The sequence below is a fragment of the Aquarana catesbeiana genome, linkage group LG03 (assembly GCF_042186555.1).
Source record: "Aquarana catesbeiana isolate 2022-GZ linkage group LG03, ASM4218655v1, whole genome shotgun sequence".
NCBI lineage: Eukaryota > Metazoa > Chordata > Amphibia > Anura > Ranidae > Aquarana > Aquarana catesbeiana.
The window spans coordinates 617,090,205-617,106,045 of record NC_133326.1 but is presented as its reverse complement, the minus strand read 5'-3'; the positions used below and the strand labels follow the sequence as shown (position 1 = coordinate 617,106,045).

The 15,841-nt window shown below is 43.8% G+C and overlaps 1 protein-coding gene across 3 annotated transcripts in view; it reads right to left on the bottom strand.

Moving 5' to 3' along the window:
- Positions 1-415: 415 nt before the first annotated feature.
- PPP3CC (protein phosphatase 3 catalytic subunit gamma) overlaps positions 416-15,841 on the bottom strand; it is a 140,245-nt gene continuing 124,819 nt past the window's right edge. For all 3 annotated transcript variants that reach the window (XM_073622277.1, XM_073622278.1, XM_073622279.1), the window contains exon 14: positions 416-8,383. In XM_073622277.1, coding sequence (XP_073478378.1) covers positions 8,229-8,383 — 155 coding nt within the window. In that variant the 3' untranslated portion in view covers positions 416-8,228. The remainder of the gene's footprint in view (positions 8,384-15,841) is intronic.

Sequence of the window (15,841 nt, the reverse complement as noted above, 5' to 3'; positions counted from 1 at the left end):
CCTAACACCAACTATAGGTCCATTGTATGTGGGAGCCAATCAACCCCTGCTGGTGTGTTTTTGGCTTGTGGAAGGAAACCCGTGCAAAAACAGAAAAAACATACACATTTACTACAGAGAACGGTGTCCCTGATGGAGATCAACAACTGGATCCCAGCATTGCCAGGGAAGCATGCTTACCCTCTTCTGCATCACGCAGCTACCATGTTATCTTCATTACAATTTGCTTTAAAATAGGGATTAATACTAAATAACGAAAGAAATTGCACAAATAGATGGAACTGCACATAACCACATACACATGCCTTGGCACCCCAACATCAGGCAACTGCGCAGTTCATAACACAGTCACTGCTCACCTCTCATATCAGCTCAACACAACCCTGCTCACAATAAAAGACAACAGACACCTTGGTTAACTATTTTGTCATTTAATCTGAACATTTTTTTCCTCCCATTCTCTTGTGGAAAAAAAAATCAGCATTGTACTTCTTTAAAAACATTTCCATAATTTTTTTTTCTTTTTTTTAATTCCTTTTTAATACAAGACAACTCAGCAAATAATAAACTTAATGGAGAGAAGATTAATGAAGATGGAGAGCAGGGGACTGGGCACATCGCCAAGCTTCCCCTAGGATGGGCCATCTAAAACCTGAATGTAGATGTAGGAATTACTGTGCCGCTACGTGTCTAGAGGAACCATGGAAAACGTCCTCATATCTGGATGATGTGACTCTTATGTGGTTCTCAAAGGACCCCGCAGGAGATGTTCTAAGGATGAGATTGTCTAAGGTAACCCAGCTCCTGAGTGCCTTATTGCCATGGCAGTACTGGCCCCTGGTTATTAAAGAAGAACTCCAGTTGGTGCCATTATAGTCTAACAAAGTCATGTGGCAAACTCAGTGTTAAATACAAAAATAATAAAAAGTTGGTTCCTTCTGGATGATATTACCCAAAAGCAAATTTCAGCACACTTCACAGGTGATATCAGGAAGTACAAGTTATTAGAAACCAAAAGGGAATCCTTTCAGACACCCAAAGGTAAGGGTAGGCATACACGGCTTGATTTTCTATTCAGTCCGTGGTTCCTCCCCACCCATGCTAAGCTTGCATTCACACTTGTGTAGCATGTGATCTTGCATACATTTACAATGTGCAAAAAAGAATAGTTAATGTTGCACTTGCGGTGTCATTCATTATTAATGGCACCCCAAAATAAGCCAAGCAATATGTGCGGTTTTGTGCTTGAAAGTTCAAAAAGAACTGTCTGAACAGGAACTGCACCTGATAGGATGCAGCAATTGTTGATCTAATAATTTTCTACCTGGCGCAGTTGATTTTACATCAAATTTCTTCAAGCTAGGTGGTGCTTGCAGGGCGCCACCAACAGCTCACATTTCAGTTAATTCAGCAGGAACCAGAGAAAATTTGCGCCATCTATGCCCAGCTTATGCATCACAGGGTTCTTTTTATTAGATTCCACTTTAAGGACCCAACAAATGCATGTGAGAATGCAAACATTCATTGGCACTAGCACTTTATGCCAAATAAAGATTACAACATTTGATGTCACATTTCAGGGAAGGGCAGGATTTCTCCTCCATTATCAGGACAATCAACTTTTACATTCATGAGTACCTGTCAGAAAAGTTTGAACTTTTGGAAATTAAAGTCGGTCCTAAAGCAAATACCACTAGGTCTCCTTTCTTAGGGATCAGCCAGTAAAGTCTCTTCTGTGTACCTCTCTCAGAATCTACCCTGACAACTACCACTCTCACCGAGAATCAGAAGTCAGATTCCCATGATAAAGAGATAGTTCATGTGAGGAGCACACTTTCCAGCAGATATGAAAAGAGCAAATCTAGGCAGAAATTTACCACTAAAAGTTCAAAATGGTTGAATTCTGAACTGTGTGATTTTTTTTTTTTTTTTTTACTTTTGACAACTATTGGTATTAAAAAGTCAACTTGTGGCAAGCCACAGCTCACAATCTCAGCAAAGTTCCAGAAGAAAAAGTGAGTTTATGGCAACACATAACAGCCATGTTAATTTGTATATTAAATTTAAAAAAAAAAAGGTAAGTGAAAAATTGTGTACCCGTAATTTTGGCTTTAGGCTGCACTCATCATCCTAGCCTGGAGTTCTCCTTTACAATATGGGTATCCTAGTATTTGAGTGCCATATTAATTTTACAACTTTGTGTCACCAAAAGCCCTTGTAGTACAAAGGTTTCCTCTGTAGATAGCCCTAAAATTACCCCCCAACACAATGGATGTGCCCTAACAGGGGGAGGTACAGGGGTGAACAGGAGTGTGCGAGGTTTTTTATGACCCCTTCAAGAATGAAAATAAATTAAATTCTCTTAGTTACAACCATTAGTGCTTGCAAGACCAGCTGTGCGCAGCCGCCTATCCACCAGCGGTACATTCTGTGCATGCAGAGCCACCCAGATACAGCAGAGCCACCCACGGCAGTGCAATTGGAGTGAGGTGTCACCCATGACAGAGTTCAGTCTGCAGAGCTCCTATGGTGTTGCCTTCTGCAAAGGGGGAATCATACCCCAGGCAGCGTGGTAGATAATATGTGCAGTACATGGTCAAAGGAGGGCAGCTTGTCTGTTTGTGGTCATCATACATTCCATGTCAGGCTAAGTTCTGAGTGGTGAGCTACTTACATCTGCAGAAGTGGGGGAAACCAGGCTTAGGAGGTATGGTGGTACAAGGGTGCCATTTAGACCAGAAGAAAATCTGTGCTGAGACCAGCCTGCCATTGCTGAATCATTCTTCTGATAAAGCCAACTGCTTGACTGTCATATTGATCCTATGGCTTCAGTTCCATGAACAAGCATGCAGATTAGAACTTCACTGGAGAAGTGAAAAGAGCAGCATGACACAGCCAGGCTACTAGCATTTTCAGATGAAGTCGGCAATGGCAGGATATATATTCTCTTGTGACAGTATTCCCTTAATGTTATATACCAGTAAAATAGAAACATAGAACAATAGAAAATAAAACCCAATAAGGGGAACGCAGCCTTTAGTTCTGGCTTTTGTACCTGGCTCTGCCACGATCCTCATCTGACGAGGAAGGCTGGGTTCACATATGTGCGGCCACTGTTCAAAGCATGGGGTCCGGTGCGAATCAGGTCAGAATTTTTGCCTCAATTCACACCTAAACTGGACCTAAAGACACACTGGACCCTTCTGGAATGCGGACCGCTGCCACCCGGACTCGTTTGAACCGGCTCCTATGCGAGGCGGGCAAATTTGCCTGTCATGCGAATTGGATGCAGAAAAAGCCACATACAGTTCGCACATATGTGAACCCAGCCTTAGAGAATTGTAGGCCAAAATGCATAGCATACTTTCTTTGAGACTGCAGCAGAGTCAGCCACACACATGCTGCAGTGACATGTAACAAGAGGTTACAGTTCTATATAGAAGCAGTGTGAGAAGTCAGATGAGTGTGGCTAGCAGGGAATACATATCATTACATGGTTACTTCTGTCAGTCAGTTATGAAAGAAGCACATCACTAGCAATCATTTAAAAACACCAGCACCCACCCCTGTGTGACCACAGCCAATCATATGTTCGTTATCAAATGCTGTGATTTGCTGCATACAGCTTCTTTAAAAAAAAAAAAAATATCATCATGTACAGTTCTCTCACCTGTACATTAAAAATCTTCAATCAAAAAAGAAATAAGCAGTATGAAACTAAAACTCATCATAGAAAGGTCACATTTTATAAAACACACAGCAGATCATTGGAATGTGACTCTCACATTTAAAATGACAAGTAGGCAAAATATAATCAACACTCTATATGCAGAGATGTGTTTTTTTTACCCTGTAGTAGCGGTTTTAACAGATTTACACAGCTGTACATGCCCAATAATTAACCCAGGATAGATTCTGCTGAAGTCCTGCCCTAAGCTTGCCATACGCGGCTGGATTTCCAGACAATTCCTGCTGAATGAGCTGAAATTCAAGCTGTGGGCAGATCTGAATAGATTCCTAAACAGCGTTTGGACAGCGTATGGCCAGCTTTAGCTGTTAACACAATTAAGGTGGAAGTAAACCCATTGATTTAATGGTTTCAGAAAACAGTTACATTCCCAGCATGCTGGGATTGCTTACAGTCACCCAAACTGTTAAATCACCCATTGACTGGTGTCATAACTGATCACATGTGCAGCATCATGGCAGCTGAAGATCAAACAGAGGCCAAGATGGCAGCTTTCTTGGCTGAAAACGATAGGAGGGTTTACTTCCACTTTAAAGGGAGAAAGGATGAGTAGGATGGAAGAAAGACACTGCAGTCTATGAAAGGAAGTACACACACATTGGCTGCTGTAAGCTGCTCTAGAATCAGATTACATGCAGTCTGTTCATTCAGAGTCTGTCTCTCCTTTTGTGAACTTTATGCCAGACATACAAATCGGCCAAAAACGGTGCCTTCGGCAGTTACCTGCCGTCTTTCGGACAGTGTGTACAGCTCCTCATCCAACAGAAACAGTCTCACAACCAGCTTCTGTTAAACGAGCGAGCGGGAAAACCAGAAACTGTTCGGCATCCGATCAGCGCTCACAGCCAATGGTTGCGAGTGCTGACTGTTCTGGCGGGTAGGCAGTCCCTCTGTCAGAACACAATAGCACAGTGGGGAGATCGTTGTACTAACATCGCATAGTTAAGCCTAGTACACACTAGTTTTTTTTGTTCAACCCAGCAGACTGAAGGAAAACAAAAAACTGACAGCTCAGGTTGGAGACGCTGTACTAACAATCCAATGATAGTACAGCAATCTCCCCTGCTGTTCTATTGTGTTCTGACAGGGGGACAGCCGCCCCGCCAGAACACTCCGGTTAGCGTTCTCGGCCATTGGCTGAGAGTGCTATGTGGAAGCCGGTCGGCAGACCTCTTTCGGCCATGCCCCTTCGACAGACGTCGGCTGGTATATAGTGAACGGGCCGATGCCACCCGACATTCGTCCCGTGTGTACAGGGCTTTAGTACAGCGAGCTCCTCAGTTTTTCTTCGTTCAGCCCGCTGGGTTAAAGGAAAAAACTGCCTGTGTGTACCAGACTTTAGAAGACGCAGTATATTTCTCTAACATAAAAGTGTAATCTAATGTTTTTGAAACATAAAAAATACAGTTCTGCCAGGGCTCCAATTTATACCATTGTAATGGAATTCTGCCATCTTTCTGAGTCTGAAGTGCTGGTGAGGACAGCAGCCATGTGTCACCACTCACAAAAGCCTGATTAGCACCAAATCTGATTGTTTTTTTTGTTCCATGCAGCAGTAGCCCGTGTGGACGGGTCTGTTCCTGGGTGCAGTGCAGGTGGCTCTGCGCTGGGTTGGAGGGGGCAGACACACAGCTGGCCCTTTTAGTATGGTAAATACTGAAGCTGTAGCCGCCAAACAACCCCTACATTAAAAAACAGGGTTTTTTATATTACACATGTATAAATATATATATAGAACGCAAATGACATTTACAAAGAGAATACAAACTGCGGGACAGACCATTTCAGTGTATGTGTGTGCTCACAACTCGTGTTCAACAAACCTGTGTGTGTGTGTAGATGTCAGTCTGTCTGCGTACATCTGTAATCTCTGCATTCATATGTCCCTGTTTCTACAGCAGATATCTGTGGCATGATGTTTTGGACCCTTTTTGCACAAAATACTTGTAGATTAGTTGGCCTAGTTTTCCCACCTGTGTATTTTACTATGGTACCTAAAGGTTTGTATGCAGAGCAGCAGCTAAGTGTGTAGATCACTATGGAACCTGTATGGATTTGAGGCAATATGGATCCTGTATAGGTAGGTAGGTGCAGCAGAACGGATCCTGTATAGGTATGTGTGTGGAGCAGAATGGATCCTGTATAGGTATGTGTGGAGCGGAATGGATCCTGTATAGGTATGTGTGTGGAGCAGAATGGATCCTGTATAGGTATGTGTGGAGTGGAATGGATCCTATATAGGTATGTGTGTGGAGCAGAATGCATACTGTATAAGTATGTGTGTGCGGAGCAGAACAGATCCTGTATAGGTATGTGTGTGGAGTGGAATGGATCCTGTATAGGTATGTGTGTGGAGCAGAACGGATCCTGTATAGGTATGTGTGTGGAGCGGAACGGACCCTGTATAGGTATTTGTGGGGAGCAGAATGGATCCTGTATAGGTATGTGTGTGGAGCAGAATGGATCCTGTATAGGTATGTGTGTGGAGCAGAATGGATCCTGTATAGGTATGTGTGTGGAGTGGAATGGATCCTATATAGGTATGTGTGTGGAGCAGAATGGATCCTGTATAGGTATGTGTGTGGAGTGGAATGGATCCTATATAGGTATGTGTGTGGAGCAGAATGCATCCTGTATAAGTATGTGTGTGCGGAGCAGAACAGATCCTGTATAGGTATGTGTGTGGAGCAGAATGCATCCTGTATAAGTATGTGTGTGCGGAGCAGAACAGATCCTGTATAGGTATGTGTGTGGAGCGGAACGGACCCTGTATAGGTATGTGTGTGGAGCAGAACGGATCCTGTATAGGTATGTGTGTGGAGCGGAACGGACCCTGTATAGGTATTTGTGGGGAGCAGAATGGATCCTGTATAGGTATTTGTGGGGAGCAGAATGGATCCTGTATAGCTATGTGTGGGGAGCAGAATGGATCCTGTATAGGTATGTGTGGGGAGCAGAATGGATCCTGTATAGGTATGTGTGGGGAGCAGAATGGATCCTGTATAGGTATGTGTGGGGAGCAGAATGGATCCTGTATAGCAGGGGTCTCCAAACTTTTCAAACAAAGGGCCACTTTATTGTCCTTCAGACTTTAGGAGGGCTGGATTGTGGCCAGCAGGGGCAGAAAGTGTCACGGACCCAGCATCAGTGAGAATAAAGATGGCCTTAGGATTGGTGGTCAATAGGAGGAGTATTCCCCCCTATTAGTAGGAGCAATAGTATTCCATCATTGGTATCAGTGGAAGATATAGTGCCCTATTTTTGGTGTCAGTGGGAGGAATAGAAGAAAGGAATTGTGCCCCAAGGGCCGCATAAAGGCTAGCAAAGGGCCACATCTGGCCCTCGGGCCGCAGTTTGGAGAACCCTGCTGTATAGGTATGTGTGTGGAGCAGAATGGATCCTGTATAGGTATGTGTGTGGAGCAGAATGGAACCTGTGTGCAATAGGCTGACCATGTGTGCGGAGCAGTGAGCGGTACACACTGAGTAAGGTGGTACACATCAGCAACATGTGTATGGTTTCAGGATTGTAGTGGTCCTGGTTATGTGAACAGCAGTAAAAGTCCTGTGTGTAGACAATTCTAGAGATGTATTTTGTGTATGGCAGTATATTATATAGCAGTATGGGTTCAATGTACACAATACATGTGCAGGTGCCATAGATAAAGCTATATAAATGCTCGGTAGGGGCACGTGTATACAGTAGTAAGAATCTTGTTTATATGCACAGCAGATTCTTTGTGCAACTAGTGCTAGGGATTTCCTGTGTATATGGCAGTGTACAAATCCCAGGTGTACAGTAGCATGGCTTCTGGAGTGTGGGTGTGTACAGCAATAATGGACCCCACCATTTATGAGTCCTCCATATAGAACTGTGGGTCCAGGTTTATAAAGTCAACGTACATGTATACATGTACAGTACAGGTCCTAGAAATACAGCAGTATGGATCTCCTGTGTGTATACAGCAATACAGAGCTTGTATATTTGTGCACAGCAGTAGGGATCAGCAGTGACAGTTTAGAGCCAGGGTATGTGTACAACTGTACCGATCAGCAATGAGTGTGTACAGCTATACAGATAACCCATAGGGGTTTGTGTGTACAACCATATGGAAAACCCACAGGGGTAGGTGTGTACATCTTTAGGGATCAACAAAGTATGTACAGCCATACAAATAACTCATTGGAATTTGTGTGGGCAGCTGTATAGATCAGCAATGAGTGTGTACAGCTTTATGTATAACCCATAGGAGGGTATATGTTTATAGCTACACGGATCAACAATGCGTGTTTACAGCTGTATGCATACATGAATATCTCAGGGTGGGCCCTTGTATAAGGTATATTAGTTTGTATGGATCAGTATTGAGTAAGAAATTGTAGAGCAGTGTATATGTGTCCTTTGCTTGGATTGAGAGTCCGGCCCTCGAGCACACGATATCGGTGGAGGTGACGGGAGAATTGCACACAGATTCAGAAGGTCACTGCTGGCCTTTGTTACTGTTCTTATCGGTAGAGTTCAGATTGATGTCCTGGGAGGAGGGGCGGCGTGGGGGCATGCGCTCATTGATGCGATCCAGACCCCTGGCTTCTTCAAAGCTGCGGATCTTGTGCTGTGGAGAGAAGCTTTGGACAGCTGTGGGGAGAAAAGATTGCCGATGAACACATCTCATGCTGTATACATAACAAACCTAGAAGATTTTTAGGGAGCACCTTTAGCAAAAAAAAAAAAAAAGCAAAAAGCTATGCATGCTATGATTGCTAACCTCCTTCTGAGATTGGTTGTTTCCTGGATGCCTTATATTTTTTGTGCCACTAACCTGGAATGAGCATGCAGCCAGTGAAGTCTGATCTGTATTAGAGACCAAAGCTGACCATAGACGGTCTAAATTTCGGCTGATTGAGCAGGGACCGGCCGAGATACGAACCATCACCATGCGATTTTTGCCAGCTGCTATAGCTGTTGGCAGTAATTACTGTGAGTTCTCCTGGCCGGGATTGGCTCCCCCCGTTGGGAGAACACAATCGCTCCATAGGAGGGATTCCCCCCATCTAGAAAATCTAATAATCTATGGTCTACTTTAAAGTGGGAGTAAACTCCTATGCATAAGAAAATATTGTGAATTGCTGGAAGTTGGATAGTCAAAGAGGCACCACATCCCTAAGAATACATATATTGGTAGGAGAGAGGATATGGAATTTTTAGGGTGCCCCAGAAAAATTACTAGTCAAATATATAAAAAAAAATATAGAGATTAATACAAAATGTATATAAGACATCACAGTATCAACATACAGTAACCATAATATGCGTAACCAGCAGCGACTTCTTGCTCTACATGTTTCGCCATGCAATGGCTTCCTCAGGAGACTTCCAACAAGCACTGCATAGCATTGTAACTATAGGTGAATATATTAAAATCCATATTTAATAATCAGAACAATATTTTTAACAAATCGAAAAATAGAAATTTAGTTTTCTCGCAAATACAGTTAGACCAAAAGTGCCCCAACCCCCCCCCACCCCCACCTGAACTATGGACCCTGTTCTATCTAAGAAGGTCGCGACCCTGATGTCTCGAGGACATTGAAAAGATGCAGAGAAATCTGGTGTATCACACTGAAGGACATACAGGCACCATGAGGCAGAGTGTTATCTGAAAAAGGGGATACATTGTGAGCTCAGGCTAAAAAAACAAAAAAACTGTACTGACCACGGTAGAATAAATATATTCAAACCTTAGAATGCAGATATGGGAACCAATTAGTAATACTGGATGGTATCATAGCAGGTGGTACTTCCAGACATTTAGTGGATCTGAAGGTAGACTTTCCCAGAAGAAACTTCCAAGCAGTCATATACCCTAATCAACAAGCAACAAACAGGAAAAAAGAGACATTCGTATCCAACCTGTAAACTTCCAATCTAAATTCCTACAAAAGTTTAGACGATTTTACCTTTCACAGATTTGAAGCATCACATATCGCCTTGCCCTAGACTCCACCGCTGCCCTATCTGCAGAAAAGGGAGATCCTTTTATGTCCCCTCCACCTCACCGGCGTTCAATGGCGCCAATGAGGAGCGTACGCCGAGAAATTGCCACCGCGCATGCGCGAGTGGCGCCGCAACGTGCAAGCATGACAATCACCCAGCATCATGATGAAGCGCCGGAAACGATGTCACGCGCAAGCGCAACATCCACACGACGCCATTTTGGAAAGTCTGCCCGCAATTGGGTGCAACCTCTGGCTATCAAAGCCAATGAACATCCAGTTTACGGGACGCAATGAGCAAGTGGCTAGTGGCGCCAGCTCCCAAACACATATTTGGGAATCCCCTTATATGGTTGGCGGAGAAGATGCCCGCGTGATCACCTATCTCCAATTTCAATGTACTAGAGGGTAACTAAATCTAATCAAATATTGCCATAAATGGCCTGCCATAGGAAAAAAAAAAAAAAAAAGAGGAAAATCCCAGGCCTATCAATTGATAAGTAAATTCTAAAAATTAATGTTTAACTTCCATATAAGGGAAAGGACATGTAAAATACCAAGTTCAAGGGGGACGGAACAAACAGAGAACCTCTCAGGCCAAGGTAGAAGCGAGTTGAGAAACATAATATACACTTAGATACAAAAACAAATACATTAAATTATTGGAATCCTACACAATGAATCCCAATCACAAGGCATTTTGGTTATTTTTAAATCTCTTATAAAGAGAGATTTATATGGCCCTAAAGGAAGGGTTTATAGCCAATACTCGTTCAGTCCAGGATGTTTTGTAGCTGAAAAGGTGTGGATCCATTTTGTTTCACGCTGTAAAAGAAGTTTATCCACATACTTCTCTGTGAAACACCACATTTCTCCGCATCTTTTCAGTGTTCTCGAGACATCCGGGTCGCGACCTTCATGGATAGGACATGTTTCACAGTTCAGTTGGGGACACAATGGGGGGCACTCTTGGTCTAACTGTATTTGCAAAAAAATTTCATTTTTATTTTCAAATTGTTACAAATATTGTTCCGATTATTAAATATGGATTTTAATATATTGTTTTTCACCTATAGTTACCATGCTATGCAGTGCTTGTTTGAAGTCTCCCGAGGAAGCCATGGCGAAACGTGTAGAGCAAGAAGTCACAGCTGGTTACACATATTATGGTTATTGTATGATGATACTGTGATGTCTTTTATACATTTTGTATTAATAAATTTCTATATTTTTTATATATTTGACTAGTCATTTTTTCTGGGGCACCCTAAAAATCCCACATCCTATGCATAAGGCTTACTTATACAGTAGGGGGAAAAAAGTTTTTGACCGTCTGCTGATTTTGTACATTTGCCCACTGACAAAGAAATGATCAGTCTATAAATTTTAATGGTAGGTTTATTTTAACAGTAAGAGACAGAAAAACATAAAAAATATCCAGAAAAATGCATTTCAAAAAAGTTCTAAATTGGTTTGCACTTTAATGAGTGAAATAAGTACAGTATTTGATCCCCTATCAGCAAGATTTCTGCCTCCCAGGTGTCTTCTATACAAGTAACGAGCTGAGATTAGGAGCACTCTCACTGGCTCAAAAGTGATATGGTCCAGAAATATTTATACAGAATAAAGGTGAATAAAGCACCTGGATTCCACCCACGAATCCTAAAAGAATTGAGCTCTGTCCTTTCAAAGCCATTGTATCCAATTTTTAGGAATTCGTTAATGACTGGAATGGTACCACTGGATTGGCGTAGGGCCAGCGTGGTGTCCATATTTAAAAAGGGATCAAAGCACTCGACAAGGTTGCCCCCTCTCCTATTTGTTGTTGTGACTGAGCATTTGGCATGTGCCATTTGTCAGAACACCTCTATCCAAGGTGTTCAAACTCCCTTTACTCACCATAAGCTGTCCCTTTATGCTGACAACCTGTTGATTTTTGCCCAGCAACCTCATACAACCCTGTCTTCGTTGTTTTCTGAGTTCCGGCGCTTCGGTTCTTTTAGTAACTTCAAGCTTAATATCTCCAAAATGGAGGCTCTCAATGTCTCTTTAACTGCCCCCACGATGTCCTCACTTCATTCCAACTACTTCCAATGGCAAACCAAGGGCATTTCCTACTTAGGCATACTGATACCTGTTAACCTTTCTAATCTATTTTTGCTAAACTATATCCCTCTCCTCTCCAGTCTACGAAAAGAACAGGAATCCTGGGGGGGCTCCGCTTTACCCTGGTTTGGCCTAATCAACACCATTAAAATGGATACCCTACCAAAACTACTGTATCTCTTCCAAACCATACCAGTTTGAATACCCAAATCCTTCTTTGCTGCCCTACGCTCACTTTCCATTCACTTTATCTGGAATCGTGGCCTATCTAGAGTCAAGTATAATCTACTCAACCTTCCAAAGTTTCAGGGTGGCACGGGACTACCTATACTACAAAGCTACTCTTATGGCACGCGCCCTTGAGTGGTTCCCACGTCCTTTCCAAAAAGCCTCTGTCATGATTGAGCCGGGTTTGGCCCTGGTTGATATGCATGCCCTCCTATGGAGATACAAGGGAAATTTCTCTCACTTGACCCCCGCCTCGCCACTAACTATTGCTGTTCTCACATTATGGTACCGAAGGGGGCTATGTGCGGTCCTCTACTCAGACCCCTTTCCCCTATTCGACAATCCTATTTTCCCTCAGGGAATAGGGGTTCCCACGTTGGGTTCATTCCATCGCTCCTTATGGCCCCAGGCCCATACCTTCATTCGATCCAGACTTAGGTGTATGCTCAGGAATGATCGGGGTCCCATCTTCCTTTACAAAACAATTGTTTCTTTCTTCCCAAATACACTGTCCTTTCTCTGAATTTGAACATTTAAGCTCTCTCCAAGATATGCCCAGACATCTATTTTCCTCTTTATGGTTTAGTTCAGGCTCTCACACATGATGACCTACCCCCCCTATACTAAGATGTCGGAAAGAACCTCTCAAGGGCAGAGTGGCAGGCCCGCATTCCACTTCACCCACAAGTCCTCGATTTCCTGCTACTCACAGAAAAATAATTTTTTAAGATCCTGTCCAGATGGTAAGGGACCCCCCCCACATTACACAAAATTTTCCCCATCTACTTCTGCCTCCTGCTGGCGCTGTTGTACGTCGTCCGGTACTTACCTCCTTGTCTGGTGGGAGTGTGAACAGATACGACCCTTCTGGACTCAAGTATTTCAGGTGTATAACGCTATTTATGAAGAATCTTTACAGCCAACTCCAGAGATTGCCCTTCTCTCCGTGTTGCCGGGCTCTGTGGCCTCACAAAAACGATGCCTTCATTTTTTTCTGTCTGCAGCTCGGCAACTCATCCCACTTTTTATGGAAGCCCATCACTGCTCCCCCATTATCACTGAGGGTCTCCACAGTGAACGACGTCATGAGAATGGAGCAGATGCTGGCGCTTGAAAATAACACTTATGACAAATATAACGTTTTGTGGTCCATTTGGCTCCGTTTCTCTTCCTCCGATACCCTGGCAGACATGCTCTCTACCCCCTCGAGCTCATCCCCGCCTTAGCTTTGATGTATAATGTATAACGATGGTCCCCATAAGAACCGTTCCTATTCCTCCTATCCCATGCTCTCCCAGCAGACTTTTTCTCTTTCCTCTTTTCTTTCTTTCTTGTTTTCCCTTCTTCTCTATCTCCACTCCCCTTTTCTCTTTTTATCTATTACTTGGTTTATATTCTTTTATTTTTTTATTATTTCTTCTTTTAATTTATTTTTCTTTCCCCTCCCTTAATTTTTTTTAATGTGATATACAGAATACATCTGAGTCCCCGACTTGCTATGACACTTGTCGTAATCCCCTGTGTTATTACTGTTTGATGGAGCGAGCACAGCTGTTGTAGGCGATAGCCAACTCGCTGCCCTTCTTTTCCATTTGATGTCTCATGTCTGTATTTGTTATGCTGTTCTTAATAAAAAACATTTTCAACCCTAAAAAGGGATCAAAGTCTTTACCAAGTAACTATAGACCTGTTAGTTTAACTTCTATAGTTGGGAAGATATTGGAGAGTATAAAAAAAAGACCACATAGATGAGTTCTTGCTGGAAAAAAAAATATTTTAAGCAACAGACAGCATGGATTCATGAAAGACAGAAGTTGTCAAACAAGCCCGATTTCTTTCTATGAGGAGGTAAGTAAAACCTTGGACAGAGGGGTGGCTGTGGACGTGGTATACTTGGATTTTGCAAAAGCATTGGACACAGTTCCCCACACACGGCTCATGTGCAAGGTAAAGTCTACAGACTTGGAAAGATCAATTTGTAAATGGATAGAAAACTGGCTAAAAGACAGAATTCAGAGAGTAGTGGTTAATGATTCTTACTCTAATTGGTCTAAGGTCATCAGTGGCGTACCCCAAGGTTCAGTGTTGGGACCCTTACTTTTTAATATCTTTATAAATGATGTAGGGTCTGGGATTAAAAGTATCATTTCAGTGTTTGCAGATGACACCAAGCTATGCAGTGGAATAAAGTCCCTACAGGATGTCTCCAACTTACAAGCCGACCTCAATGCACTGTTTAATTGGGCAACTATGTGGCAAATGAGGTTTAATGTTGGTAAATGTAAAGTTATGCACTTGGGGCTAAGAATATGCATGCATCATACATACTAGGGGGAATACAACTGGGGAATCCATAGTAGAGAAGGATCTGGAGGTTTTGGTAGATCAAAAGCTTAAACCAGTTGCCGCCCACCCACCATCAAATGACGGAGGGACAGTGCGGCTCTTGTTCTGGGTGGACGTCATGTGACGGCACACCTGAATGGCCGCTCCCGCGTGCTGTGTTGCTAGGACACATCGCGACCCTGATCTCTGTAAAGACCAGCTGACTTGGCTCTTTAACCATGTGATCGGATGTGTCCAATCACAGTCGGTCACATGTAAATACAGGTTTCGGTAATCGTCTCTCATCGCCTCACACTGACAGAGTTACGTACTTCTTCTGTTCTTCATTGCTGACCTGTGCCTGTGTGTATGCTTGTGCTGCCGGCGCATTGCTGTTGGTGTGTGTGTGTATTGGTTTTTCTTTCTCCCCCTTTTCACTCCCTTTGCAGCTGTGGCTTAGCTCTGCGGCTCCCCCGCTGGTCCCTGCGCGGCCCCCTCCCTCTGTGTTGTGGGGGGGGGCGTGTCTCGACACGTGAGGGGAGTCTGCGCGCTCTGTGGCTTCTCCTGGAGCCGTGCTTATGGCTGGCACGGTGTCCTGTCGAGAACTGTCCCCCCTGTACTGCGCAGGCGCAGCACTTGCGCAGTATGGAGGACAAAGGAGACGCCGAAAGTCTCTGAACATGAACAGCTGTTCATGAGCTGTACACGGTGCATGCGCAATTAACACTACATTGTGCCACAAGCTCCCGATGCTCGTACAACTCTGCAAGGGGCGGATTCATGCAGGAGATGACATCTGCCCCTTTGAAAAATCCACCACCATCGTATGAGCTCTGACCATCTTCTGTATGCATCCGCCCCTACACCTGCTCCTTGCAGAATTGCACAAGCATCAGGAGCATGTGGCACAATATTGTGTTAATTGCGCATGTGCCTTGTACAGCTCACCAACACCTGTTCATGTTCGGACACTTTCGGCGTCTTCTTTGTCCTCTGTCCTGCGCAGTGCCTGCGCAGTACAAGGCAGACACTATCCGATGGGGGGACCTTCCTCGTCAGAACAACGGCTCTCCTCATTCGGTGGCATCGTACGCTCAGAACATCTGTGTGTGCGGTGGTAGCCGCTTCCGCCCACACATGCCCTAACTTACCTCCTATTGGCCAGCTCCCATTTGCGTGAGACAACGTCCCACATGACATGCGCCGCTTACTGCGCATGTGTGGGCGTTGTCTCGCAGCTATATGAGGAGGAAACAATCTTCCCCTCATTAGCTGCTTCTCTGCTGTCTGGGAACTGTCCTCCTTTTTGCATACATTATTGCTCTGCTACTGGGACCTCTGGAGGTTAGTCCATACTTATGTCATCTCACACCTATATTGTTTTGGGATTTGGTGCTTCCTTTTCTTTGGGCATAGCCACCGGTTACCCTGTCATTATGTA